At 39.4% G+C, this 26,893-nt stretch overlaps 1 protein-coding gene and 1 pseudogene across 7 annotated transcripts in view; both read right to left on the bottom strand.

Moving 5' to 3' along the window:
- UIMC1 (ubiquitin interaction motif containing 1) overlaps positions 1 to 26,893 on the bottom strand; it is a 76,229-nt gene that overhangs the window by 792 nt on the left and 48,544 nt on the right. For 4 of the 7 annotated variants that reach the window (XM_059698208.1, XM_059698206.1, XM_059698207.1 and 1 more), the window contains 6 exons: positions 26,380 to 26,533; positions 10,086 to 10,145; positions 5,387 to 5,465; positions 2,901 to 3,072; positions 1,454 to 1,517; positions 195 to 237 (listed from right to left, as the gene is read on the bottom strand). In XM_059698208.1, coding sequence (XP_059554191.1) covers positions 195 to 237; positions 1,454 to 1,517; positions 2,901 to 3,072; positions 5,387 to 5,465; positions 10,086 to 10,145; positions 26,380 to 26,533 — 572 coding nt within the window. The remainder of the gene's footprint in view (positions 1 to 194; positions 238 to 1,453; positions 1,518 to 2,900; positions 3,073 to 5,386; positions 5,466 to 10,085; positions 10,146 to 26,379; positions 26,534 to 26,893) is intronic. The other 3 variants (XM_059698212.1, XM_059698210.1, XM_059698213.1) reach the window with 3 other exon arrangements.
- On the bottom strand, positions 15,093 to 15,560 carry LOC132235580 (large ribosomal subunit protein uL24-like; annotated as a pseudogene).

Below are 26,893 nucleotides of genomic sequence, written 5' to 3'. Positions count from 1 at the left end.
AACACCATTAGTGAACTGAGCTACTATTCCATTCTTAGCCAAGATATAGGGGGTCACAGAGGCAGAGAGAGAGAGATCTACAGTGATTTCTACCTTCTACATTTTGACTATCACACTATACACAGAACTCAGGACTAGGCCTCTACTTCTCTAGAACTGCTGACAGCTGCACTTCAATGCACACCCCAATTCACCTGAAGGCCACTGTTTCTGAAGACTTGGTCTTTATCTCTGCATCTGTGATAGGAGAGAAAAAGTAATAATGTTGTTAGTAGTGTTGTAGTCATAGCACTTCTCATTGATCATGTGCTTCTTGTATTCTGGGCACTGCTTTTCATCAGGCTTATCCATGTGGCTACAGACTAATTCCCAATCCCCAGTCTAATGGAATGTGAGCATTTAGGATCCAACACTCAGCTGCAGAAGTACTGAGGTGAACACTTTTAAATGAACAACCTCTGAATAAATCTACTTCAAATCTGGACTTGAGGAACTAGGGGTTGCCAAGGGAAATCTGCCTCCGACAGAGAATCACAACCAGCTGATCTGGAGACAGCAGGACATGGAACTCAGAGAGGCTGCCTTTTTTAGAGTCATCAGAAAGGCTTAAGCAATAGTTCCTCTTCCATCTGCATCTGGTGAATTTTAACAACAGCAACTAATAACAACCCAGTAATGATAGCAGCTAACATTTATCCAGGGCATACTTATGCCAGGGAATATGTGTGGAGTTTTACATAATCCTTACAATCTGTTGGTATTACTAACTCTGCAATGCTTGTAACCAATCTACTCTACTGAACCCTAAATACTAGGCACCAAGAGACAGAATTACTTCCTACAATCCCTCAGGAGCATAGGTTGGAACACTAAGCTAAAGGTAACATATGAATGGAGCATATACTGGTACATTCGAAGGAGGCAGTAACATCGGTATGTCTGATTTCCCATGCCTGTCCCTTTAACAGGAGTGGGGAACGTCCGGCCTGTGGGTCTGGCTCTGCCAAGGCAACCACAGGCAGGACTTGAAATTCAATAACTCCAGGCACTCTTTTCACAGTAACATAATTTTTAAGCTGATCATTTTGTACGGCCTGTGAACGATGCTGTAAATAGCCAAATGGTCATTGGCAGAAAAAAGGTTCCCCACCCCTGTTTCAGAAGGTATTTGGGGCTTGTGTCATTGCCCTGTCATCTGGAAATGTTTTTTCCCAGTTCAACAGACAGTCCTGGAAGTTTAGGCTTCATAGAACATGAAATGAAATGCATGATGAATAAGACAGGCTATCTCCCCATCCTTCTTAGGGAGAGATGACCTAGACCGAGTCTCAAAGGCTTGCTACTTAGGTGAAATGTGTACCCACACAACTCTAACAAATAGGGAGTTGGCAGTGCTTCTTTTCACTAGAAGGCCTTGGCTAAAAGCCCAGAAAACTGGTCCCGGGGTCCTCACCTGTAGTCTTGTGCTCAGACTGCTCCAAGAGACTGAGGAGTCGGCCTTCACTCCGGCCTTTTTCCTGTGGCAGAGATAAATAGATGAAAGGGAAGGGTTACCTCATAGCAGAGAATCTAAAATACAACTTCCTTAGCCCAGATCATACCTGTCTCCTAAGGAAAGAGGTGTGGAGGTACACCTCTAAGAAAGTCTTTTGCTTTCTAATAAATGAGGGTACACAAGTTAAAAAGCAAACCGTGATGAAGAGAATACATCTTTATGCCAATATTATCTAAGAACGAATTTGAGCGAAGGCAAATTATTCCACCAAGATCATATTAAACACAAGTACCCTTTGACCTATGATAGATTTCGAGAGATTTAAAACAGAAAATGACAATTTTTAGGTAAATTCTAGGGGCAGTGATAAGAATAAATTGGCTCTATGGTATAAGCACATACCTATAAAACCCAACTCCAAATCACCACCACAAACCACCCCATTCATACAGGGGTTGCTTTCTTCTGTCATGATGGATAATGGCTTCTTCATCTTAGCATACAGTGATTGCTATGTAAGCCTATAACATGGAGCTGCTGTTTTATCTTTCTCTCTAAGCCAAGACTTGCTCTTCCTAATCTTTAATCACAAAGCCCAGAAAGCACATCCATCTTCCCAGCAACCAGAGGCCAGAGCCACACCTCCCTAGGGCCAGGCACACACAGCGTTCAAGAGAGCTGATCTCACATATCAGCAGTCGGGGGATGATTGGATAACCTTTCTGGAAAGCAATTTGACAGTATGTTTCATGAGATTTTTAAATGTTTATATGCATTGCTCTAAGAATTCCACTTCAGGAAATCTATTTTAAGAAAATAACCAGTGGTACAATGACTAATTAATGTTTTAAACAGTCTTCTAATACAGAAGAACTGGAAAGAATCTGAATGTTCAATAATGAAAATGATTACTAGTAAGTAACTGTGTGACACAAATATTAAGAGTAATTTTTAAAAACAGTTTAAAAATAAACCAAAAAAGGTGTTTATGCTACAATGTTAAGTGTACACACACACACACACACACACACACACACACTCACTCACACACACACACACACACACACACACACACACAGTATGGTGCCAACTACATTAAAAATGCATAGAAAAAAAGACTGGAAAAATTATAGTTGATAATGTCCCCTGATTCCTCATACTTTTCAATTTATTTTAATTTTTTTATTATAGTATACATTCAGTATCTTCATACTTATAAAAAACGACTTCCCGTATTTCCTACAATGAACACATATTATTTTTAATTAAAAGAAAAAAATTTTTAAAGCACAAATCTTGTTTCAAGAAAAACAGAAGAAAAGGAGGGAGAAAAAGAGAGGAGAAAAAACCCAGAACAGAACTGTGGAAGGTTTGGTAGCCTTTCCTGTCAAAACACTCCACATACCTTTGGGTTCCTCAGCCACTGCCACTGCTTCCCCTCCTCAGCTGAGCATACTCTCACACTTTCTGCAGGCCCATCTCCTTGGTCATCCCTTGCAAGCTGGAGACAGGACTCTACATGACTTTGGTACTCTTTAAATGGGACCAGGGATTTACATAGATAACACTTCTCATGCCTAGCCAATCAGAAGAAAGAGAGAAAAAGCAGTTTTAAGGTTTGCTTTTGCCACTGGGCTCCTAGATATGTCTCAAATCATGTTTTTATGTCTCAAAGTTATTCTGTGGAGAAGACATGTCAACCAATGCAGATTTGCTCAGCAGGGCCTCCAATAAAACTAACCCAATGACAATCAAAAGGACTGAGTGATTAGTGGTTTTCCCTGGCTGTTTCTCTGTACCCTGCTGTTGCAGCCGTGGGATGGTAATAAAATCAGCACTTCTAACTATCTCAATGTTGATTGCTCTTCAGACATAAAATATTCTGTCAAACTCTTCTGAAATTAAGTGTAATCGTTTTTTCAAAGGGAAGTTAAAATTTAGACAGAAAAGGGAGCACACAGAGCATTAAACCAAGATGACAACTTTACCAGGGTAGATGAACTTGTCTGACTAGTAAATCAAGGCTCTCCATATGCTGACTTCCTTAATTCTATAACCTGCAACATCAACTAGGAAGTTACCAAAACCATGTGGTTCCGCCAAAGGCTTCTGCATAATTTCATACACAGTTATTTTTATCATTTTGTAACAGTTGAGTTTGTGGAAAGAGATGAAATTGTATCCTTGAGTAAGGCTAATTGGACATTGGTAAAAATGGAATCATTGAGAACAAAGGAAGAAAATGAACAATTATTAAGTATTTAATAGTGGTGGAAGGTGCTTTAAACACAATTTCTCAATCTCCAGCCCTACTAAGAAGGTACTTTTCTCCCCAAGGTTGTATAGCTAATAATTGTCAGAAGCCAGGTCTGCCTGACTCAAGATCATCTCAGTTTTCTAAGAAGCTAAGGAAAACTTTTCAAAGTCTGCTATCTTAGACTTCTCTTTCTGACCGTTACAATTCAATTACTATAGCCAGGAAAATTTGGATTGGCTCTAAGGAAGAATTTCTCTAGAGGTTTTTAAAATAGAAGAAATAAGTCTCAAGTATTTAATCATATCGGAGAATGCAAGTAAAACTCTTCCTTATGAGAAAAGCAGACCAGTGTACCTTACACCGTTTATCAGGTAATGCAAAAAGCATTTATTAATCTCCTACTATGTGAAAGATGGCATCACTGAGGAAGGAGCATGTCAAGTAGGCTTTGTCAGTTCTGCCCTCATGATCACAACCAGTTACTTACAATTTCTCTTCAGTCTCTTTATTAAAAAAAAAAAGAAAAAAGGATAACTGCCTTAAAAGCTATTGTAAGAGTTATATAGTAAATAAAGCACCTAGCACAATGACTGGTACACAGTATTAGGTTCTCAACAAATAGGTTTTATTGTTGTTGCTGTCTCAGACAAATTTTATTAGATGCTGAAGAATAGAGTATGAATGAAGACAAGCATCTGCCTTCAGATAACTAACTGCCTAGCCAGGGAAACAGAAATGTCAAAAATGAACAAAAGAAAATTACTGCAATACACTGTGATGAAGACAGTCCTAGAAGAATGTCCACATGACAGTGATTCCAAAAGGAGCAAGGGATGAACTCTGCTCAACTGGATTAGGGAAGGAAACTCTAAAATGTAGGGTCTAAATCTGTGTTTCTAAGGTAAACGTTTCTGCCTAATGACCTGCTCTAATGTACTTTGGTAATATCTTTACTGTTGGGAGAAAGCACTCAAACCCAACCCCTTAAAATGTGCTTTCTTGTCAAGTTGCAACCCACAACCCAAGGAAGTCTATATTGCCCAACCTTTTGCAACTCAACTTCTGTTATCATTATATCACAAAATAGCTCACTGCTTCCCCAAAACACCAAGATGCAAATTCAAAGAAAAAAATTAATTTTAAAATTAGTTTAATGAAGCCAAAACGGTACGGGGTTAACTGTACAAAATAAATGATTACACAGACACGCACACATTTTAAATTATAAGGAATAAAGTTTATTTTGGCAGATGTTAAAATTAAAGTTGCAGACATTAGTAACATAACTCAACATCCTTAACTTGGTATAAGTGTGACACCTTTTCTTGCTTTCTTCTATTCTACTAAATCACCATACCTAAACTGTTTTATAAAACTAATATATTGAAATTTAGCTTTACTGTTTTCACTTATGCTCTGATTCTAAAGTAAGAGCAATGTGGAAGTGGAGTGGGTAGCAGGATTTTTTTAGGGTAATAAAAAGGATATACAGAGGCCACATACACTGACATAAAATGGGAATAATAAAAAGAAATTCAGGCATCCAAGCAACAAAGTGATTGGCAGGCCAAAGAAACCCAGGGTAAGAGAAAAATTGTTCTTTTTATTTGACCTAAAACAGCCTTCATACTTACTTCTCAATGTCCAGGGAAGTCTGGGCCACTATCCCACGGTCCCTCTTGCTCTGGGCCTCTATTTGTCTGCAAGTCAACACTTTCAACGAAAAATGAAGAAAAACTATCAGTTAGCAGTAGACTCTGAATATAAAAGATAAAATGTGTACGAAGAAGCAAAGTTTAAAATCCTACTCCACTGGGAGACATGCACTGTCTAAGAAACTTCTTTTTAGTACAGAGAATAATACCTGTAACATATGTACTGAAACTGCCAACTACAAGATATGTCTGTATTTGCTAATGAGATCTATTTATCCCTTATTTGCCATGAGACCTAAAAACCTAGTTCACACCAAAACAGGTTTTTGTGTACTACCCAACCTGCAGTATCTGAGGGAGAGATTTATACTTTTTCAACCAAAATTCTCACTGGCTTAAATTAAACCTATGGCAATTAAGGTCCATCCCCTACCCTCCCCAATCATCTTCAAATAAAATGTTATCAAGACCAATCTCCTAACTCTATACTTGGGTAACTACGCTGTTGTGTATCCCCCCCCCCCCCCCCCCGCCTAAACACAGAACTTTACATTTGTCCCTGTTTGTTTGTTTTTGCTTTTTTTTGGGGGGGGGGGTTGGTAATAGTTTACTGATTTTTAGAGAGAGAGGAAAGGAGAGGGAGAAAGAAAGAGAAACATCGAAAATGTGAGAGTATACTAGGAACATTTATGGGCAGTCTCCTGAATGCCCCCTAACTGGGCATGTGCCCTTGACTAGGAATTGAACCGGCAACCTTCCGGTGCACGGGACAATGCCTGAACAACTGAGCCACACCAGCCAGGAATGTCCCTGTTCTTTCCAGGCAAACATTGCAGTCTGTCAAGTTCATCTGCAATATTGATTCTGTCATCTAATGTTATTAGCTCTCTTTTCCAGTTTTGTGTCATCTGCATATATGAAAGCATCTTCATCCATATTTACAGAGAATCTTCAATATGTGAGTAATTTGGGGAGATATAAGAAATTATGAGATGGGGTTCTTGCCCTAAGGAGCTTACAATGTATTAAGAGAGACAAAATATACAGTCAAATAACTATAACACCAAGTATAAAGAGATATGAATAAAACAAGATGATACACACAAGTAACTATTAATAGTGTTTGTCTCTGGGGAGGATGAGAGTGACACTTGAGGACTGAATTAGGAAGATGGTATTTTTTTTACCATATACTTTCTGTACTGTTGAATTAAAAATTAAAAGGGAGAAAAAGAGAGCAGAGTACAGAGAAAGTAGGTAATCTATTTCTAAGGTTCCTTCCAACCCAGAGATTTTATAAGTGAAAATAAAGTACTGCAGGAGAAAAATATCCTGGACATAGTTGTATAGCCTTCAAATCCTCCTACTACTCTATCAGCCAGCCTGCATTTCTCCATCTTATATACAAGGACTTCATGAGAGATTTTATCAAGGGCACTGCTAAAATCAATTCTTAAAAGGTTGGCACCTCACAGATTACAGAAACTTTTAAGGGTTGTTTTTTCTCTTTCTCTTTCCATTTGTTCCCCCATCTTGACTACCAAGTATTTTTTTCCAAAAGAAATACTTGGAAACCACTCCACAGACAGGGCTGGAAAAAAAATTAATTGCTTCTAGCACTTTATAGATACCACTATTGCACTTAACACATTTCTGTTATTTGTTTGTATGTCAGTCTCCTTTCTACATCATGCAACTTTCTGAATTTGGAGATTCTGAGTTTTGTTTTGATCTCTTCAGCATCCTCAGCAAAATCTAGCACATATTAGACACTAATAAATATTTGCCAATTAAATCACAGCAATGGATTCAAGGGGGGGAAAAGAGCTCTTGTTTTTGAGGACCTGCTCTGTACCAGAGACTTTATAAAACTAATCTCAATCCTTAGAACAAAATCCTACAAGGCATATGTCATTATCTGTATTTTATAGATGATGAAATATTAAATACCTGATCAAGATCACAAAGCCAAAACAACAACAACAAACCCCAATACAAGTCTGACTTAAAAGAAGCATATGTTCTTCTATACGAGCAGGCTGCCTCTCCTGGGAAATAAAAGGGTAAAGGAAAAGAGAAAAAGTAGTAAGTAGTAAATGAGTAGGCAGGTAGAAAAGAATCTGAGGGGAGAGACTTGGCAGATTGCTGGGAACCACATGCTAATTCTATTATTTAATGTTAGAATAAGGACGGACCATTGTAAGTTTACAAAGGAAGGGAAAAGTTGCTCTTAAAGGAGCTTCCAACTCCAGTTTATGAGGGTTGGGACAGTCACTTCAACTAGTGGCAGGCAGACAATTCAATATCAAACTGAAATCCAAAACCCTTGCTGCTGATGACAACAGCCAAAGATTTCAAAAGGGAACGATGGAGTCTGAGAACTACCACCAGAAAAACAACCACCAGGCCAGGTAAGCAAAATGGAGGAGAGGAAGGATGTCACTAAGACCTGAGAGATGGAAACACCCTAAGGAGCTGCGCTATGGACTTGCCTTGGCACTGTTAAGACAAAAGGAAGCAGTAATGCCTGGTGGAATAAAGTACACTAACTTTAGAGTTGGACAAAATGGTGTCCAAATTGGGACTCTACTAGCTATTCACCATAGGCAAGTAACTTAACCTGAGTATTAGTTTGACTTATCTACAAAATGAGATGATACAGCCGAAACCGGTTTGGCTCAGTGGATAGAGCATCGGCCTGCAGACTGAAGGGTCCCTGGTTCGATTCCAGTCAAGGGCATGTACCTGGGTTGTGGGCACATCCCCAGTAGGAGATGTGCAGGAGGCAGCTGATTGATGTTTCTCTCTCATCGATGTTTCTGACTCTCTATCTCTCTCCCTTCCTCTCTCTAAAAAATCAATAAAATATATTTTTTAAAAAAATGAGATGATACAGCATCTACTCTCATGAGTTTTAGTAAGAATCACATCAGATAATCCAAATAAGCTGTAAGAGTTTCCAGCCCACAGAAAGCACTCAGCAAACATAAGTTGTTAACTTTAATTATCATTATTATTCCTCCAGACTTATTTTTTTAGCCTTAGCCAAATATTTAAACCCATCCTCAGGATAAGCACGTATCAGCCTGTCTAAAATTTGGGTTAGGTCTTACTTTTAAATGGTTCCCATACTGATTTGTACAAACAGAATGAACAGCAAATAATCAAAAAATTATAGAACAATTATCAATACTATGTAAATATCAGTGCATTTGTTTCCAAAAATCCAAAGACAGGCAATCACAAATAAAACATATGGCCTACAACTATAACAGTGAAACAAATGGCTCCTTGAGGAGTAGAAATTATATATACAAAGAAGAGAGATTTGTCATCTTCAATTTATCTCCCTCAACCTCAAAATCACCTCAGCAGAAAATAACAGGAGGCCAGAGACTTGTGTATGTTCCTATTAAAAGTGCCCCTCCCCCAGCCAGGTACTTCCTGAGTGGGCTGTAAGAGGAAGAAAGGTGCACTTCACCTGCATGCTGCCTGCCTCAATGCTGTTGACCTCCCCTAAGAAACTAGCCTAATAGCAATGTGGCTATTTAAATTTAAATCTTAATTAGAATCTATACTAATAAAAGCATAATATGCTAATTAGGCCAGCGGCCGAATGACCTTCTGGACATCCTTTCCAACGACTTTCTGGATGAAGCTGCGGCGGCAGGGCCGAAGCAGAGGCCGAGGCAAAAGTTGTTAGCAGTGATCAGGCAGGCAGACAGAGTGGTTAGGAGTGATCAGGCAGGCAGGCGAGCAGTTAGGGGGGATCAGGCAGGCGAGCAGTTAGGGGTGATCAGGCAGGCAGGTGAGTGGTTGGGGCAATCAGGCAGGCAGGTGAGTGGTTGGGGCGATCAGGCAGGCAGGCAAGTGGTTAGGGGAGATCAGGCAGGTAGGCGAGTGGTTAGGAGAGATCAGGCAGGCAGAGGCGGTCAGGGGTGATCAGGCAGGCAGGCAAAGTGGTTAGGGGCAATCAGGCAGGCAGGCAAGCGGTTAGGAGCCAGCGGTCCCGGATTGCTAGAGGGATGTCTGACTGCCAGTTCAGGCCTAAACCGGCAGTTGGCTATCCCCCGAGGGGTCCCAGATTGCGAGAGGGTGCAGGCCGGGCTGAGGGACTCCCCTCCCCCTGCCCTGCATGAATGAATTTCGTGCACTGGGCCTCTAGTTAAATATAATTTAAAATTCAGCTCAGTCCCATGAGCCATATTTCATATGCTCAATAGCCATGTGACTACTGGCTTTCATATTTGACCCCACAAATATAGAACATTTATGTCATTACAGATAGTTCTATTGGCTAGCACTGCTCCTTTAAGAGATAACTAGGATAAAACTTGCCTAAGTTTGTTTACCTTGACACCACAAGAAATCCAAGCCTCCCTGGCATCTCTCATCCCCACATAACTCTAATCTGTCATCTGGGAGGACTTTTCTAATCTGACCCAATCATCCACTCCTACCCTCGAAATGACTCTGCCTTCTGGAATTCCTGTCAGTGATCAACAAACCTGCCCGCCCCCTCCCACCCCACCTCCCCCCATATTCTCAACCTCTTCTGAACATTCTCTTCATCTTCTTGCTCTCACTGAAAGATGGCTGTCCTCTGAGGATACTTCTTTGCCTTGTACCTTCTCAAATACTGGTTGTTTCTTCTTCCTTACACCACAGTACTACTGACCTGGAGTTGGGGTAGATATCCTCTTCCTCCTCCTTGTTGCTTCCAGCCTACTGGAAAAACCTAGTTTGAAGCACAAATCAGGTGTTACCCCTGCTACCCAACCCTGAAGTAGTCATAACCTATTCTCCTGGTCACCTGCCCTCCACCAGCCACCGACACTTCCTGACCATTCACTGAAAATTTTAATGTATCACTGTCTTTCTCTTCACCACTCCTGCCATCATTCTTGGTGATTTCAATATCTATATATTGTATTACACTGAAGCATATCAACTTGCAGATTTTATAGGTTTCAACCTAAAGTATGATGCATCGAATGCTCTTGCCTCTCAGTTCCTTGATGACCATCCCAGCCTTTCTCAAGGGGGGATTCTGAGAGAGGAGTAAGCCTAATGCCCTAAAGCATACACTGTATGTGATGAGTTAATCTCTGTCTGCTACATTTAGAATGATTGGTACCAGTTTTGTACCATCATTGAGAGAAGTAGGATAACAATCTGTTCATTATCTATGTTTCGTGATTCCAATGAGAAAACCTGGTTGAGCTTGTCAATAATAATGTGCCACTTGCAAGCTGACAATTTCAGATGTCCCATTTTCTGATAACCACCACTGTTCTTTTCTGACTCCCTCTAAATATCTGAACTCCAATAATTTCTCAGCCTCTCTAGGATATCTAATTCCAAACTATCACCCTTTTCAGTGTTCTTTCCCCTCTTATGTTCTCAATTTCCTTCTTCCCTAAGTTAGATGTCACAGTTATCTAACCATTCCCTTGAGTATGCCCTCAACTTATTTCTAATTTCTTTTGTACTCCCTGGCAAAACCCAATTTTGGTTAAATCCAGCACTCCACCTATTATTTGTTCCTACCTAAGCAGCACAACAGTGCCAACTGGGCTCACATTATATTTAAGTCCACAAACCTCAAGAGGCCCCTCAAGTACTGCCTACCAATCTTACTATGTTTCCATAGTCAGTAAATTCTTGTACTCTCCCAGAGTCTATTTCACATCTTTTCCACTATCCTCATACCTCCAATACCATCCTGACTCTGCTGTCATCATTCTTTTTTGTTTCAATATAAAACTTTATTGAGCTATAATTCATATATATTCAATAGTTTTGAGTATATCCACAGAGTTGTACATCCATCATCACATCAATTTTAGAACATTTTGTTAACTGAAAAAGAAATCTGTTCTTATTAACATTCATTCTCAATTTTCCCCCAAACCCTCAGCTCTAGGCAATCACTCATCTGTGGATTTGCCTATTCTGGCCATATCCTATAAATGGAATCATACAGTATATGGGCTTTTGTAACTGGCTTCCTTCATTTAACATGTTTTCATGTTATAGCATGTGTCAGTACTTCATTATTTTTTTCTCCACTGTGGTTGCATGTCACATTCCCACCAACAATATACTGGGGTTCCAATTTCTCCACAGTTTTGCCAACATTTGTTATTTTCGGGTTTGTTAATAGCCATCCTACTGGGTATAAGGTATTATTTCATAGCGTTTTTTAACTTTTAATTCCTTAATGACTAATGCTGTTGATCATCTTTTTATGTGTATATCTTCTTTGAAAAAAGTATATTCAACTCCTTTGGTCTAATTGGGTTGTTTTTATTTTCTCAGTCCATGAGGTATTGAATAATTTAGAGGTCTTAGAAAAACAGCCACTTATCTAATTCCTACTAGTACTTGTGTATAAAATATATAGCTCAATCTTTTCTTTAACAGCTGAAATTTTTACTTAAGCAATATGGCAATATATATCAAGAATTTTAAAATAACTCCTATCTTCTGACCCATAAATTATACTTTGGGAATCTACTCTGAGGAATCATGTGAATTTAGATGAGACTGTAAAATGAAGATATTTTATCAAAGCATTATTTATAACAATAAAAAAATTAAATAACCTAATGCTCAAATACAGGATAAAATACTAAGCAGGAATTCAAAATAAAGACTAAAAGGAAATATACTAAAATATCAACTAACTCAGTGGGTAGGAAGGGGGATGTGTTGGGTGATGATTTCGGATGATTATTTTTCTATGTTGCCAATTTTCTTCAGGGAGCATATACCACTTTTCATTTAAAAATTTGTTTAAATATTGACACCGCAATATTTAAAAAACAAGTCTAGGCAAGGATCAACAGTGACCTTTATCAAGGTTCCTACGAAAGTGAAATGAATGACATAGGGACATAATACAAATATGTGAGCTTTTAAAAATGTTTTATAATATGTACAAAAGAATATATATGCAAACCAATCATCCAACTTAAGAACTAGACATTACCAAAACCAATTTGCTGTGTGCTTCTTCCTGATTCCATCCTTTATCTCCACACAAGCAGCCTTTATTCTCAAGACTGTTATTACTTTGCTCTTATACCACACAGTTTTACCATAAATTCTTAAAACAATATACTGACTATCATATTGGATTTAGTATTCTCAAACTTTTTTTAATCTGAACTTTCATGGATGACTCTTTGGAGCATAAGCTTTTGAATTAAAGCTGACTGTATATCCCAACTCTAGCTGCTTTCTAAGTACTGTATGTGATCTTGGGAAATTATTTTCCTGTCAAGCCTCAGTTTCCTCTTTTATAAAAGTGGAGTAATATCTGCTTCAAAAGGTTGTTCTGAGAATTAAAACAGAATATACAAAAAGCGTAGTTCCTAGTATATAATAGGTGCTCATAACTGGTAGCTATTGTTGGTTACAATTAGTATGATTTACAAAGATTTGGCAAATTAAGTCCTTTTGCTTAATGGAAAAATAACATCTTGCTATTAAGAGTTTCCTTTATATTAGGCCCTTAGAAAATTCCTTATTAGCAAGTCAGTCTATGAATGGTCAATCTCCACAGCCACCACAGAAGTAATTCTAATCGTTTGTTTGATCCTTTGACTTTGCACATATGCTTTTACAGAGGTGACTTATGTCACATTAACTCAGTTTACTAGGAAATAGTCTGAATCCATCAAACTGTTTCTTCCAGGTAATTGAAAAGCTGACAAGATCAAGTCTGATGAGATAAGATTCCATTTTTGCATTCAGGGGTGTCCTCAGACTTTGCCCTGACTATGTATATCCCCGTCTCCACATATGGAAAGGCAGATAGAACAAAATAATGAAGAGCGCTAGCTCTGGAGTCAGGGAGACCTGGGCACGGGCCCCAGCTCTGCTGCTTATTAACTGACTAGAGGCCTGGTGCACGAAAAGATTCGTGCACTAGGCCTTCCTTCCCCTGGCTACCAGCACTGGTTTTCCTCCGGCACCCAGGACCCAGGCCTTCGCTCCGGCCAGAGCCGCCTTCAAGCCTTCGCTGCTCCGGCCGGAGTCACTGCTGCAGCCAGAGCCACCTTCAAGCCTTCGCTGCTCCGGCCAGAGCCATCTTCAGTCTTCGCTCTGCCGCTTTGTTGGCGGTTAATTTGCATATCTCGCTGATTAGCCAATGGGAGGCATAGCAAAGGTATGGTCAATTACCATGTTTGTCTATTATTAGATAGGATGCTGGACAAGTACTGAACTTCTCTGATACCAGTTTCCTCACAGGTAAATTGGAGATAACAATAACACCTGTAAGGTAATTATAGTCCTGACAGTTCTAAAGGAGATGACTGATCTAATATTAATTCCTTGAACTTTCTTAACATGCTCTAAATCAGCAATTTTCAACCCTTTTCATCTCATGGCACACATAAACTAATTATTAGAATTCTGCAGCACACCAAAAATATATTTTTTGTCGATCTGACAGAAAAATAGGTATAATTTTTATTCATTCACACATGACGGCTACTGTTGTGTTGGCTGTTGTCATTTTTTACTTGACAATCTAAGAGAAAAGAAGTCAGTGCCACTGACTAAATAGTCCGGTATTGATGATTTTTAAATTCTTGCAGCACACCAGTTGAAAATCATTGTTCTAGGTGCCTAAATTAAAAGGTATGACTAGATCATAAAGTAAGAGAACTTCTTTAAAGTGGTTTTTAGCTGTTAATATTCTTTTAACACATAATACTTTGGGTATTAACTCAGGTGTTAATAAGAGCTATTTTATTTTTCAAGGAAGGAATACACACACCTAGCAGAAAAAAAAATTGCTAAAAGAAATCCTGAGGCCTGGCTCTTCAGCAGCAAGCCACAGTGAGTAGAAGTAAGCAAAGACAGTCAATATTGAGGAACAAGACGGGAACAGCAAAGGCACTGAGGACTCAAGAAGACACAGATTACATTCAGACTGCCGTTTCACATACCACATCAGACAGCAACTTTACTGATGCACCATAGTGGAGCTGCTTATGAGGAAATGTTCCACAGAGAGGTTGAACAAAAGTTTTCAGAAGAAACTAAGATGATCCCTATATCAGGCCACCACTTCCTATCTCTTAGCTTCCTCCTTCCATCATCAATGGCAATAAATTCTTTACCCTTTCTCCTTGCTGCTCACTCCCCTTCTTAATTCTGGATGGATTCTAATACTCTTTTTCTCGTATCAGTGCCACTTCTATTCACACCGATTAGATCTTTCTGCAGGATCAGCACCACTTCTGCTTCAAGAAATAAAAGCTTTGACAGCATTCACACAAGTAGGGGGTTGCTGCCCCAGCTGCATAAATCTGGAAACTTGGTAAAAACTGATAGGTGGGTGGGAAAATTTTGGAAAGCACCTTCAAAGCAAAAGGCAATTACCTTATAAAGAACTCATATAAACTGATAATAAAAATACTAAGAAACTGCCCTAGCCCGTTTGGCTTAGTGCAGCAGTTCTCAACCTGTGGGTCGCGACCCCTTTGGTGGTCAAACGACCCTTTCACAGGGGTCGCCTAAGACCATCCTGCATATCAGATATTTACATTACGATTCATAACAGTAGCAACATTACAGTTATGAAGTAGCAACGAAAACAATTTTATGGTTGTGTCACAACATGAGGAACTGTATTTTTTTTCTTCACTTTAAGTTTTTAATGAAAGTTGTATATAATATTACTTTATTCCTGCATCTTCTCAATTGTTTCTTCCTTGTTTTTCCCTTTTCCTTTCCTACTTGGTGACATTTGGCTTTACGTTCAAGAATCTTTTTTGCGGTCTTTGTCCAGCTTTAGTCTAGTGATAACCACCTTGCTGGGGTGAACGCCCACGTGAACCGTTGTCCCATTAGCTTTCTCCCGTTGCGCTCGTTCAATGTAGATGACGTATTTCTTCCTGTAAACCTGGACTACTTTGCCAATTTGCTGCCCTTTGTAATGTCCTCGAACAACCTGAACCTCATCATCCTTTCGGATGGGCATGGACCAAACATTGTACTTCTATCTCAGCTCTTTGGAAAGAGGAGACGACATGATCTTCCTTCAAATGAGGGAAGGTGCACTGAAATGCCTTTTACGGTTCCTGCTCCGGTCAGAAGTCACAAAGAGGTTGAACTTCATTTTAACCGCTGGCGCTCCTACGATGGCCGCAAGAGGGAAGAGCCATGAAGGGCCAGAAGGTTGAGAACCACTGGCTTAGTGGATAGAGCATCGGCCCGCGGATTGAAGGGTCCTGGGTTTGATTTGGGTTTGATTCCGATCAGGGGCACATGCCCAGTTTCGGGCTTGATCCTGAGTAGGGGGCGTGCAGGAGGCAGCTGATCAATGATTATCTCTCATCACTGATGTTCTCTTTCTCCCCCTCTCCCTATCTGAAATCAATAAAAACATATTTTTAAAAAATAAAAAATACTAAGAAACCAAGTTCAGAGAACACAAAGAGGATTTCAACTTTACTACAAAGAAATATAAAGTATAATGAAATTTCATCGATTATCAAAAATATGCCATGCTTTTTAAAAAAATAATATTTCTCAGTATTTGGAATGGTATAAGAGGAACACTCATTTGCTACTAGTGAGAATTTAAATGAGTAATACCTTCCAATAAAGCAATCTAAAAACTTTATACATATAATCCAGTAATTCCACTTTTAGTAAGCCCGTTTAAAGAAATAACTCTTATCAGAAATTCAGACAATTTATACATTTCAAGGCTCATTGCTATTGTAGAGCCAAACTTTTAATAGAAAAAAAAATGTAAAAACCCATGCTTGATATTAGGGAACACTGAAGTAAGAATCTGTCCTTTTTCTTACCACAGCCCTGTGAATGAGAAGTAAGCCCTTCCTCCTCTGTGAGTGGTTCGGGCCTCTATTTTAACACTTCAACTGATTTGTATTGTACTAAGTTGTGCCCAAGTCTGTTTGCCTCACTGAATTGTGAATTCCCTGAATACAAATTTGAGGTCCCATCCAGCTTTATACCATATCTCTAATCACCTCTCAAGCACCGCTTGTCCCCCAGTGCTAATAGCAGGACACAAACATTTTTGTTAAGCTGAATCACTGTACAAAGCAAATTAATCAATGGCTTCAGAGATAGTATAATTTTATACACATAAAGAGATCTTGCCCTAAAAGGTTTTGCTCAGTGGTTGAGTTATAGGACTGCTGACCGAAGGGTCTGAGTTTCAATTCTAGATCAAGGCCTCATATCTGGATTGTAGGTTCCCATCCCCCCCCCCCGCCCCCCCCCTCCCGCCCACAACTTTCCACTACCTCTTAAAAAACAAAAAAACAAACAAACAAACAAAACCCTCAACTTTCAGGCAGCAACCCCAGGTCACATCCCTGATTCTAAAAGGTTCCAGCCTAGCAATTGCTCAATAAAGCTGTGTATAGAAACATTTTTTTAAAACAGACAAGGCAAACACAATATTCATAACTAACCTAATTTTACCATAATTTGGAATAAACTCAATTCCAAGAAATTATAGAAATGAGGATTAACAGAAAAAAGAAAAAGCCTATCTGTTGAATAGAGACAAGTAAAGTCAAAAGATGGAGAAAGACATCAGCTCTGCCTGAAGCCTATACCAGACTTCTCAATTACTATGCAAACTTTCTCTTTTTTGCTTAAGGTTACTTAATTATATCTCCAACATTTGCATCTGAAAGAGTCCTACATACTACAGTGGGGTAAGCATACAAAGTTATTTTACAGTTGGAAAAAACTTTGCCCCATATTAACTCATAAAACTCAAGTTACATTTGTTGTTCTCCAACTGCCTACTATTCCATTTCATACTGCCCCGCACTATAACCACAGTAACTTGCTTGCTTTTTCCTGTACACCCTTCACATTCTTCTATTTATGTGATTTTTGTCTACTGTTCTTTTACATTAATGCCCTTCCCTCTCAATCTCTAATCACATTTCCTCTGAAACAGCAAGGATTTTATCTGTGTGTCCCTTAGTAGATTTGACCTTGTATTACAGTTATTTATGTGCATATCTTATCTACCCAACTGCTGTGTTTGGACTTGTGTATCTCCCCACAGGTCAGTCTGTCTCCCAAATCCATGTTATTTCTATTAAACCTATACTACTTCCCAAGAGCACTGAGTTAACACCTCTTTAGTTAGGTATCAATAGCAATATATTTAACCTAATTGTCCTGGGTACCACAAAAGCCACATTAATATAAGTGAGAGACTGAATGGGGTACAAATTACATTCAGGTAGGCAAATACAGGTATATATTAAAGAAAAAAAATCCATTTTGTCCAATTAAAGAAATGATTTTTGCTGAGTCACCCAAGTCAAGCCAATTTTAGGCCTGAGTCCTTTTCTGTTAGCTCCACCCACCCACTTACACACCATTATTTTCCCAGGAGATATCCATGAAGAGATAATCACTCCTGGCAGTATCCTGACTCTAAGCCACACCCCTGTGAATTAGCCCGGAGGTGTACACAGTTAATGCCTTCAGCTTCCCTAACTCTCCAATGATCTATTTCTCACTAGTTTATTCTTACCACTTTGACAATCAGATTGATTTTCCCTGCCTTACATCTTTCCCTTAACTCTATCTGGCTGACATCTTAACACAGACCTTACCGAGACTACACAGGCAAAAATAATATTCAATAATAAAAGCAGCTATCATTTATTGAATACCTATTACAAGCTAGACACAGTACTAGGTACTTTATAAAATGTCTCTGATTCTCATGACAATCCTAATGATATCAAACTAATTTTACAAGTCAGGCACCTGATCCCCAAAGAGGTAAGGCAATTTCTCAAATATTACCCAGATGACAAGTATTACAGCTCCACCTAGTTCCACAGCCCATGTTTCTCTCACTCTATCATACTGCCAAAAATAAAATAGTGGCTGTTCTCCAGCTTCCACCCTTGTCCCCAATCCCAACAATCTATTCCACAGCAGCCTGAGTGGTTCTTTGTTCAAATATTAATTCATTATTTGCTCAAATCCTTCCAATGGTTCCTCCTTTGCTCAGAGAAGAAACTGAAGTCCTTACTATGGCCTAAGAGCCCTGTTCACTTGTCTCCTCCCCAATTACCTATCTGGTCTTGTTGTTTATCTCTCCTTTAGTTATTCCACTACAGCCACACTGGCTTCTTTGTCATTCCTCATACATACCAAGCCTGCTCACACCTTAGGGTCTTTCCACTTGCTATTCCATCTGCCTGTAACACCCTCTCCTTTCCACCTGGAAATCCTCTTAGCTTATTCCCTCACTTCTTTTCTCTTGCTCAAATGTCACCACCTATTTTTTTATTATTAACTAGAGGTCCAGCACACAAAATTCACGCGCGGGTATGGTCCCTAGGCCTTGCCTGCGATCAGAGCCATCCTCCCCAGCTGCCCACAGCCAGCCCCACCCCCACCCCCAGTTCCCCATTTGCCATTGGGGGATAGGTGCCTGTCAGCCAGGGAAAGGGACCAAGAGGTTGGCTGTTCCTGCCCGCTCACCGGCTCCGCCCCTGCAGCGGGTGGCCATTAGGCAATTGGAGCCTGCCAGCCCAGAAAAGGGACCAAGAGGTGAGGTGGTCAGTGCACCTCATAGTGACTGGTCCAGCAGTTTTTCTAGTCATACTGCCTTTAGGGTCAATTTGCATATTATCCTTTTATTAAGAGGACTGAATTTACTGAGATAACATTGGTTAACACAACCATATAGGTTTCAAGTGTACAACTGAATAAAACATCATCTACACACTGCATCATGTGCCCACCACCCCAAGCAAAGTTCCTTTTGGTCCCCATTTTTCCCCCTTTTGCCAACCTCCACCTAGCCCCCATCCCTTTTCCCTCTCTCACCACATCGTTGTCTGGGTCTATATGTTATCCTATACCATAAAGAGGTAATATGCAAATTGACCCTCACGCCCTCACACCACAAGATGGCCACCCCATGTCATCACAAGATGGCCATCCCCACGTCGTCACAAGATGACTGCCACAAGATGGCCACCCCATGTCATCACAAGATGGCCACCATAAAATCGCCACCCCCACATTGTCACAAGATGGCCAGCAGGGGAGGGAAGTTGGGGGCAATCAGGCTGGCATGGGAGGAAGTTGGGAGCGATCGGGCCAGCAGGGGAGCAGTTAGGTATCAATCAGGCTGGCAGGGGACTGGTTAGGGGGCTATCAGGCAGGTAGGCAGAGTGGTTAGGAGCCAGCAGTCCCAGATTGTGAGAGGGATGTCTGAGGGGTCCCAGATTGAAGAGGGTGCAGGCTGGGCTGAGAGACACACACCCCCCCCCCAGGTGCACAAATTTCGTGCACCGGGCCTCTAGGGTATTTATGCTTTTTGGCTAATTCCTTTACCTTCTTTCATCCAGTGCCCCCAACCCCTTCTCCTCTGACTGCTGTCAGTCTATTCCATGTATCCATGCTTCTGTTTCTATTTGTTCATCATTTGTTTTGTTCATTAGATTACACGTATAAGTGAGATCATATGGTATTTGTTTTTCTCTGACTGACTTATTTCACTAAGCATAATAATCTCTAGGTCCATCATGCTATCCCAAAAGGTATGATTTCCTTCTTTTTTACAGCTGCATAGTATTCCATTGTGTAAATGTACCACAGCTTTTTTTTATCTGCTCATCTATTGATCTTGTCCATTATAAGTAATATGGCAATGAACACAGGAGTACATATATTCTTTCAAATTCGTATTTTGGGATTCTTAGGATACATTCCCAGAAGTGTGATTGCTAGGTCAAAGGCAGTTCCATTTTTTTAGGAAACTCCATACTATTTTCCACAGTGGCTACACCAGTCTGCATTCTCACCAACAGTAAACAAGGGTTACCTTTTTTCCAATCCTTGCCAGCACTTGTTATTTGTTGATAATAGCCATTCTAGCAGATGTGAGGTGATATCTCACTATGGTTTTAATTTGCATCTCTCTGATGATTAGTGACTTTGAGCATTTTTTCATGTCTGCTAGCCATCTTTATGTCCTCTCTGGAGAAGTGTCTTTTCAAGTTTATATTGCTACCTCCTGACCTCAGACTTCCTATCCACCCCTCCTTTCTCTGCTTTCTTTTTTCCTCCAAAATACTTATCATTAGTTGACATACTGTTTATTGTCAGTATCCCACTACTAGAATATAAGCCCTTTGAGAACAGGGACTCTGTATATTCTGTTTACGGTATCTGTTACATAGTAGGTTGAGTAAATGAAGAGCCTTAGTCTTCCTAGATGTTTAAATAAAAAAATAGCAGGATACAAAATCAACACCCAAAAATCAATGTTTTTTTTATATAACAATACAGACAGTCCTCGGGTTATGTTGGACTCAAAGTACACCGTTTCGTGGTTACATCGCCATCTCCCATTTATTTATTAAAAAAAAAAAAAAAGTTCCGTCATTTCAACATATGTACTTATGTGCTTTATGTTTTGTTTGTTTTTTATTTATCGCAAGTAAAGGTCGGGAATTGTTATCTTTCTTTTAAATTTTTACTGTTTCACTTCATTACTGCGTATATGTGCTCCATGTGAGTGAAGTAGGTGCTTATGTAGGTGGGTTCCGACTTATGGCGAAAATCACATTACATTGCGCCGCAGGAACGGATCTCCGACGTAACCCGAGGATCTACTGTAATAAATTCTCAGGAAGAGAAACTAAACAAACAATCCCATTTACCACTGCAATAAAAAAATTAAGATACTTAGGAATAAATTTAACAAATAAGGTAAAAGACCTATTCTCGGAAAACCATTGGACGTTGAAAAAAGAGACAGAAGAAGATATAAACAAGTGGGAGAATATACCGTGTTCATGGATTGGTATAATCAACATCATTAAAATGTCCATACTACCCAAGGCAATCTACAGATTCAATGCAATCCCTATTAAAATACCAACAGCATATTTCACAGAGCTAGAACAAACAACCCCAAAATTTATATGGAATCAAAAAAGACCCCAAATAGCAGCAGCAATCTTGAAAAAGAAAAACAAAGTTGGAGGAATCACAATACCAGATTTCAAGTTATACTACAAAGCCACTCTAATCAAAACAACCTGGTACTGGCACAAGAACAGGCATATAAACCAATGAAACAGAACAGAGACCCAGAAATCAACCCAAGCCATTACACTCAATTAATATTTGACAAAGGAGGCAACAGTGTACAATGGAGTCAAGACAGTCTCTTCAATAAACGGTGCTGGGAAAATTGGACAGGTACATGCAAAAAAATGAAACTAGACCACTAACACACCATACACAAGAATAAACTCAAAATGGATAAAAGAATTAAATGTAAGTTGTAAAACCATAAAAATCCTAGAAGAAGCTATAGGCAGCAAAACCTCAGACATCTCTCGTAGCAATATGTTTACGGGTACAGCTTCTAGGGCAGGGGTGGGCAACCCCTGGCACGCATGCCAAACATGGCACGCCAGTAACTTTTGCTGGCACGCGAAACCCTCTCTTATAATCTTCCATTTACAATTTTATTCTTAGTATCGACTTTTTTTATTTTTCAAATAAATTCAGTGTAGGTGCATCTTAGATAAATAAATAATTTTACATAACAAGTTATCTTAAAGACCATAGACATGGATTGACGAGAGAGGGGAAGAGGAATTTCTATGCCTTTGCCTTAACTCTCCCTGCCTTCCTAGATCCAACCAGTGTTTTGGTTTCATCCACATACGCTTGTGAATCTTTGTTCTCAGTGATGAATTTTGTTAAGTCTCGTAATAGGAGTAGCCTGACGGATGAAAGTTGTAGCTCGTTCATATCTCTGAAGGTCACGAAATATAAACCTGATGTAAAATCTCTGTCATCAGTGATGCAGCAGCAAAAGTCCCAATGATAATATCAAACGGAGTCATAAAGTTTTCTGTCGGACTATCAGTGTACCTGTATACATTAAAAAATAAATGTATTTTTCATCATCATATACTGTGTTTTTGTCGCTCGAATGAATTTTATTATTTCTTCAAGGTTCTTCACATACGTACACCTTAAGAGATATCAAGTAGGCGTAACATGTTCTCAAAAAATTAGGGTTGGCACGCAGAAGAATTTTGAGTCAGAGATTTTGCTGGTTTTGGCATGCACTCACAAAAAGGTTGCCCACCCCTGTCCTAGGGCAAAAAACACTAAGGAGAAAATAAATAAATGGGACTACATCAAAATAAAAAGCTTCTGCACAGCAAAAGAAATCACCAATAAAACAAAAAGAAAACCCACTGTGTGGGAGAACATATTTGGCAATGATACATCTGATAAAGGGTTAATATCCCAAATATATAAGGAACTTATACTACTTAACAAAAGGAAGGCAAACAATCCAATTAAAAAATGGGCAAAGGACCTAAATAGACACCTCTCCAAAGAGGACATACAGATGGTCAAGAGACATATAGAAAAATGTTCAAAGTCACTGATCATCAGAGAAATGCAAATTAAAACGACAATGAGGTATCACTTCACACCTGTCAGAATGGCTACCATCAATAAATCAACAAATGACAAGTGCTGGTGAGGATGTGGAAAAACGGGAACCCTAGTACACTGCTGGTGGGAATTATGGCTGGTATAACCATAATGAAAAACAGTATGGAGTTCCCTCAAAAAATTAAATATGGAACTGCCATTTGACCCAGCAATCCCACTTCTAGGAATATCCTAAGAATCCTGAAACAGCAATCAGAAAGAATGTATGTACCCCTGTCTTAATAGCAGCACAATTTGCAATAGCTAAGATCTGGAAACAGTCCAAGTGCCCATCAGCAAATGAGTGGATTAAAAAGCTGTGGTACATTTATAACATGGAATACTATGCAGCAGTTAAAAAAAAAGAATCACTTACCCTTTGAGACAGCATGGAGGGACCTGGAGAATATCATGCTAAGTGAAATAAGTCAGTCAGAAAAAGATAAGTATCACATGATCTCACTCACATGTGGAATCTAAGTAACAAAATAAACTGATGAACGGAGTGGATCCAGAGACATGGAAGCATGGAACAGAGTGCAGACTCTCAGAGGGAAAGCGGGGGAGGGTGGGTGGGTGGGAGGTAATCAATCAAAGACCTTGTATGCATATATGCATAACCCATAGACACAGACAATAGGATGCTGAAGACCTGGGTGGAGAACAGGGGCAGGCTGCAGGGGGTCCATGGGAGGGAAAGTGGGGACATATGTAATACTTTCAACAATAAAGATTTATTTAAAAATAAAATGATCTCAAAGACATTTTCCAGAAAGCAAAGGCAAGCTGCCTTTGTCTTAGTCTAGATTAATTTAGCAAATCCTCTCCCCTTAAACAGTGCCTTTAAAGATGGCTCTTATTTTTCCATAGTTGTGAATAGATAGTAATGCCATTGAGCAATGAGTGAGCAGCTGAGCCAATGTAACCAGTGTAGTACATATTATAAAAACATAAAACTTACAGCAAAGTTAATCAGACACATATTTAATGATATGCATAATTGTTATTGTGCTGCACAGTAACTAGGCATAAATGGTAGACACTTCATGTAAATGACTCTAATTACTTTTTTTTTTTTTTTTAACACAGGCAAACCAAGCATGTCTAGGATCAGATTCAGAGGAAAACAGGAAGGAGGGTAAAGCTGGATATTTAACTCTGGGAGGTCTCTCTCTTATTCCGTACCCTTAGGCACTAGGCTACTGGTCTCCCAACCTGGGTCATGTATTTTCAAGAGTAACTTTTTCCACTCCATATTAAGAGAAGCATCCTTTTACCAAAGGTAAAAAAAATTAGGCTGAAGGCTTGGCCTCTGTCTTCAGATATAAAGCTGAGAGGAACCAGAACAATCACTACTTCTGGCAAGGATGACTGGGGCAGGCAAGCTGGTAGAGAAACCAAATACACAGCAAACTTACTGAGGACCTATGCCGGGCACACTAGTAGGTATTTTACATAATTCCTCTAACTTCCCCACCCTACTTACAGCCCCAAATTCTGTTCCTAGAGAATGGGATAGGTCTAGTGAGGACTCCCTCCTCCAAATTCTCTCATAAGGCCTAAAATGTCACCAGAGGGTAATTTAGATTATTAGCAAGCTAACACCACTAGGAAGATTAAGAGGAAGCTGTTGTTTAATGCTGTTTCCCTTGCTTCCTATCTTATCTAACCCACAAGAAGATATAGGGACCCCTACTTTCTTATGGGTTTATCCAAATCTATCCAGCCTTTACAGCCCAGGCTAAGCCTAGCTTCTCAAACTCTTTTATTTCTGTACCTCAATGCTGAGTAGGTTGTTGACACAGACAATACCAATTGGGTAAGCATGTTTGGTGAGATACACATGACAGTATCTTCTTTCTCTGGTCACCAAATGCCTAGCCCCAGAATTCTTTCAGCCACTGGAACTCTCTGCTAAAAATCAGACTAAAGAGCTATGTCAAATTAAACTGCATCTAGAATCCTAGGCCTTCAATGCTCTTCTATTAAAAGATGTTGATGACCAGATTTAGGTCTTCACCTTTCATTGTATTTAAGACTACAATGCTATTCATAAAGAACCTTAAAAATTATGACAAAATATTTGACCTAGTAATTCACTATTGTGAGTAGTAACAGCACCTGAAAATTCTTAAGTACTTACTGTATGCTAGGCACTGTGCTAGGCATTTCCTTAAAATACTCACTTAATCTCACAAAAAACAAATAAGGTCATTACTACTATTACTTGACAGATGAATAAAGGAAAGCGTGGAAACTAGTTAGGGTCACATACTCTAGTGACAGAGGTGGGACTCAACCTCGGATTAACTGAACTCCAGAGCCCCCGTTTTTTACTACCACCCAAACTAGAAATATATCCTTGGAAAATGACCCCAAAATATAGCAACAACTTTAAGCATAAGGAGGCTCAGTGCCATGTACATGGCAACTTGAAGCATTCTAAACACAGTTAAAAAATGGAGGCAATTTGGATTACAAAATATTACATAGGCATTAAAATGTTTTTACATCTAACTTTTAGTGACTCATGAAGGAAATGTTACGCTATAAGTAGAAAAAGCAAAATACAAAACTTTACATTAGTCAAATCTCAACTATATAAAAATTGTCTGCACATGGAAAGACCTAAATTTACTGTTAAATTAAAGAAGACAAGTTGCAGAATAATATAGGACTTAGGCCAGTGTTGTTCAGTGGGTAGAGCATCAGCCTGTGCACTGAAGGTCATGGGTTTGATTGTCGGTCAAGGGCACATACCTGGGTTGCAGGTTCAACCCGTGGCCTGATCAGGGCATATGCAGGAGGCAACCAATCAATGTGTCTCTCTCATATTAATGTTTCTCCCCACCCCACCCCCCGCCCCGCCTCTTTCCCTCCCTTCCACTCTCTCTAAAAATCAATGGAAAAAATTATCCTCGGGTGAGGATTAACACACACTCAAAAAAAGGTAACCAATAGCTTCAGGGGGATACAGAAGAGACATGTAGCACATGAATGGAAATTAGAAATATTTTTCAGCTGCTGTCTTTAGGTAAGAGTTTAGTTACACACACACACACACACACACACACACACACACACGAGGCACTTATTTTGAATTGAAAATGGGCAACTCCAGATCTTAGTTCCTCAAGTTCTACAGGAGTCTCAATATTTGAATATATAAGTTGAAATGCAAAGTCCATGGCATCGCACTGCATTTTGGCCTACTATGGCAAAGAACAAGTTGAAACATTAAAAAGACTGAAGATTTCCTCCTTCCCCTTCTCCTCAGGTATGTGCCACAAAATAACATACCTGCCAAAATAATAAAGGACATGAAAAATACTAAAAACTAATTAGATAGAAATCAAAACAAAAAACAACTATAACTTTGAAGAATTGTCTCTTTTTTCTGCACTGTATTGTATAGAATTACAAAACTATCACACAGACAGATAAGTCCTTACCTATATCTTGCCCCACCAGCCCATTACAGTACATGGCATGTCGCTCAATCTTTGTGGGTGGGAAGCCTTTGTCACATAGTGGGCAGGATACCTTGGTACTGGACGAGAAAGTAGAAGAAGGTATTTCCTTCTCAGCATCTTCCCTGTTACCAACCTAAAAAATATGACAAACAGCAATTGTAACAGCTTTACTTTATAAAATAATTTTTCTTTGGGAGAACTGCAAAAACGCCATCCATACTTCATTTACTTTCAGAGACAATACCAATTAGTTTGCAAATTCAAGACTGAGGATTGAGAGATAGATAACAGTCAATAGTTATTCAGTGCCTGCTCCCTATGTGCTAAGTACTCTGCATGTAATATTCATTTAATCCTCATAGTGATCTAACAAAGGTATTAACATACCCTTTTTACACATGAGATAAGCATTGTCCAAAATAGTAAAACAAATTGCCCGAAGTTAGGAACAAATAAGTGGCAGAGCTAAAATTTAAACCAAGGACTATCTGGC

This window comes from Myotis daubentonii, chromosome 5, assembly GCF_963259705.1.
Source record: "Myotis daubentonii chromosome 5, mMyoDau2.1, whole genome shotgun sequence".
Classification (NCBI taxonomy): Eukaryota; Metazoa; Chordata; class Mammalia; order Chiroptera; family Vespertilionidae; genus Myotis; species Myotis daubentonii.
The sequence above is the reverse complement of the archived record's forward strand: the minus strand, read 5'-3'. Positions and strand labels throughout refer to the sequence as shown.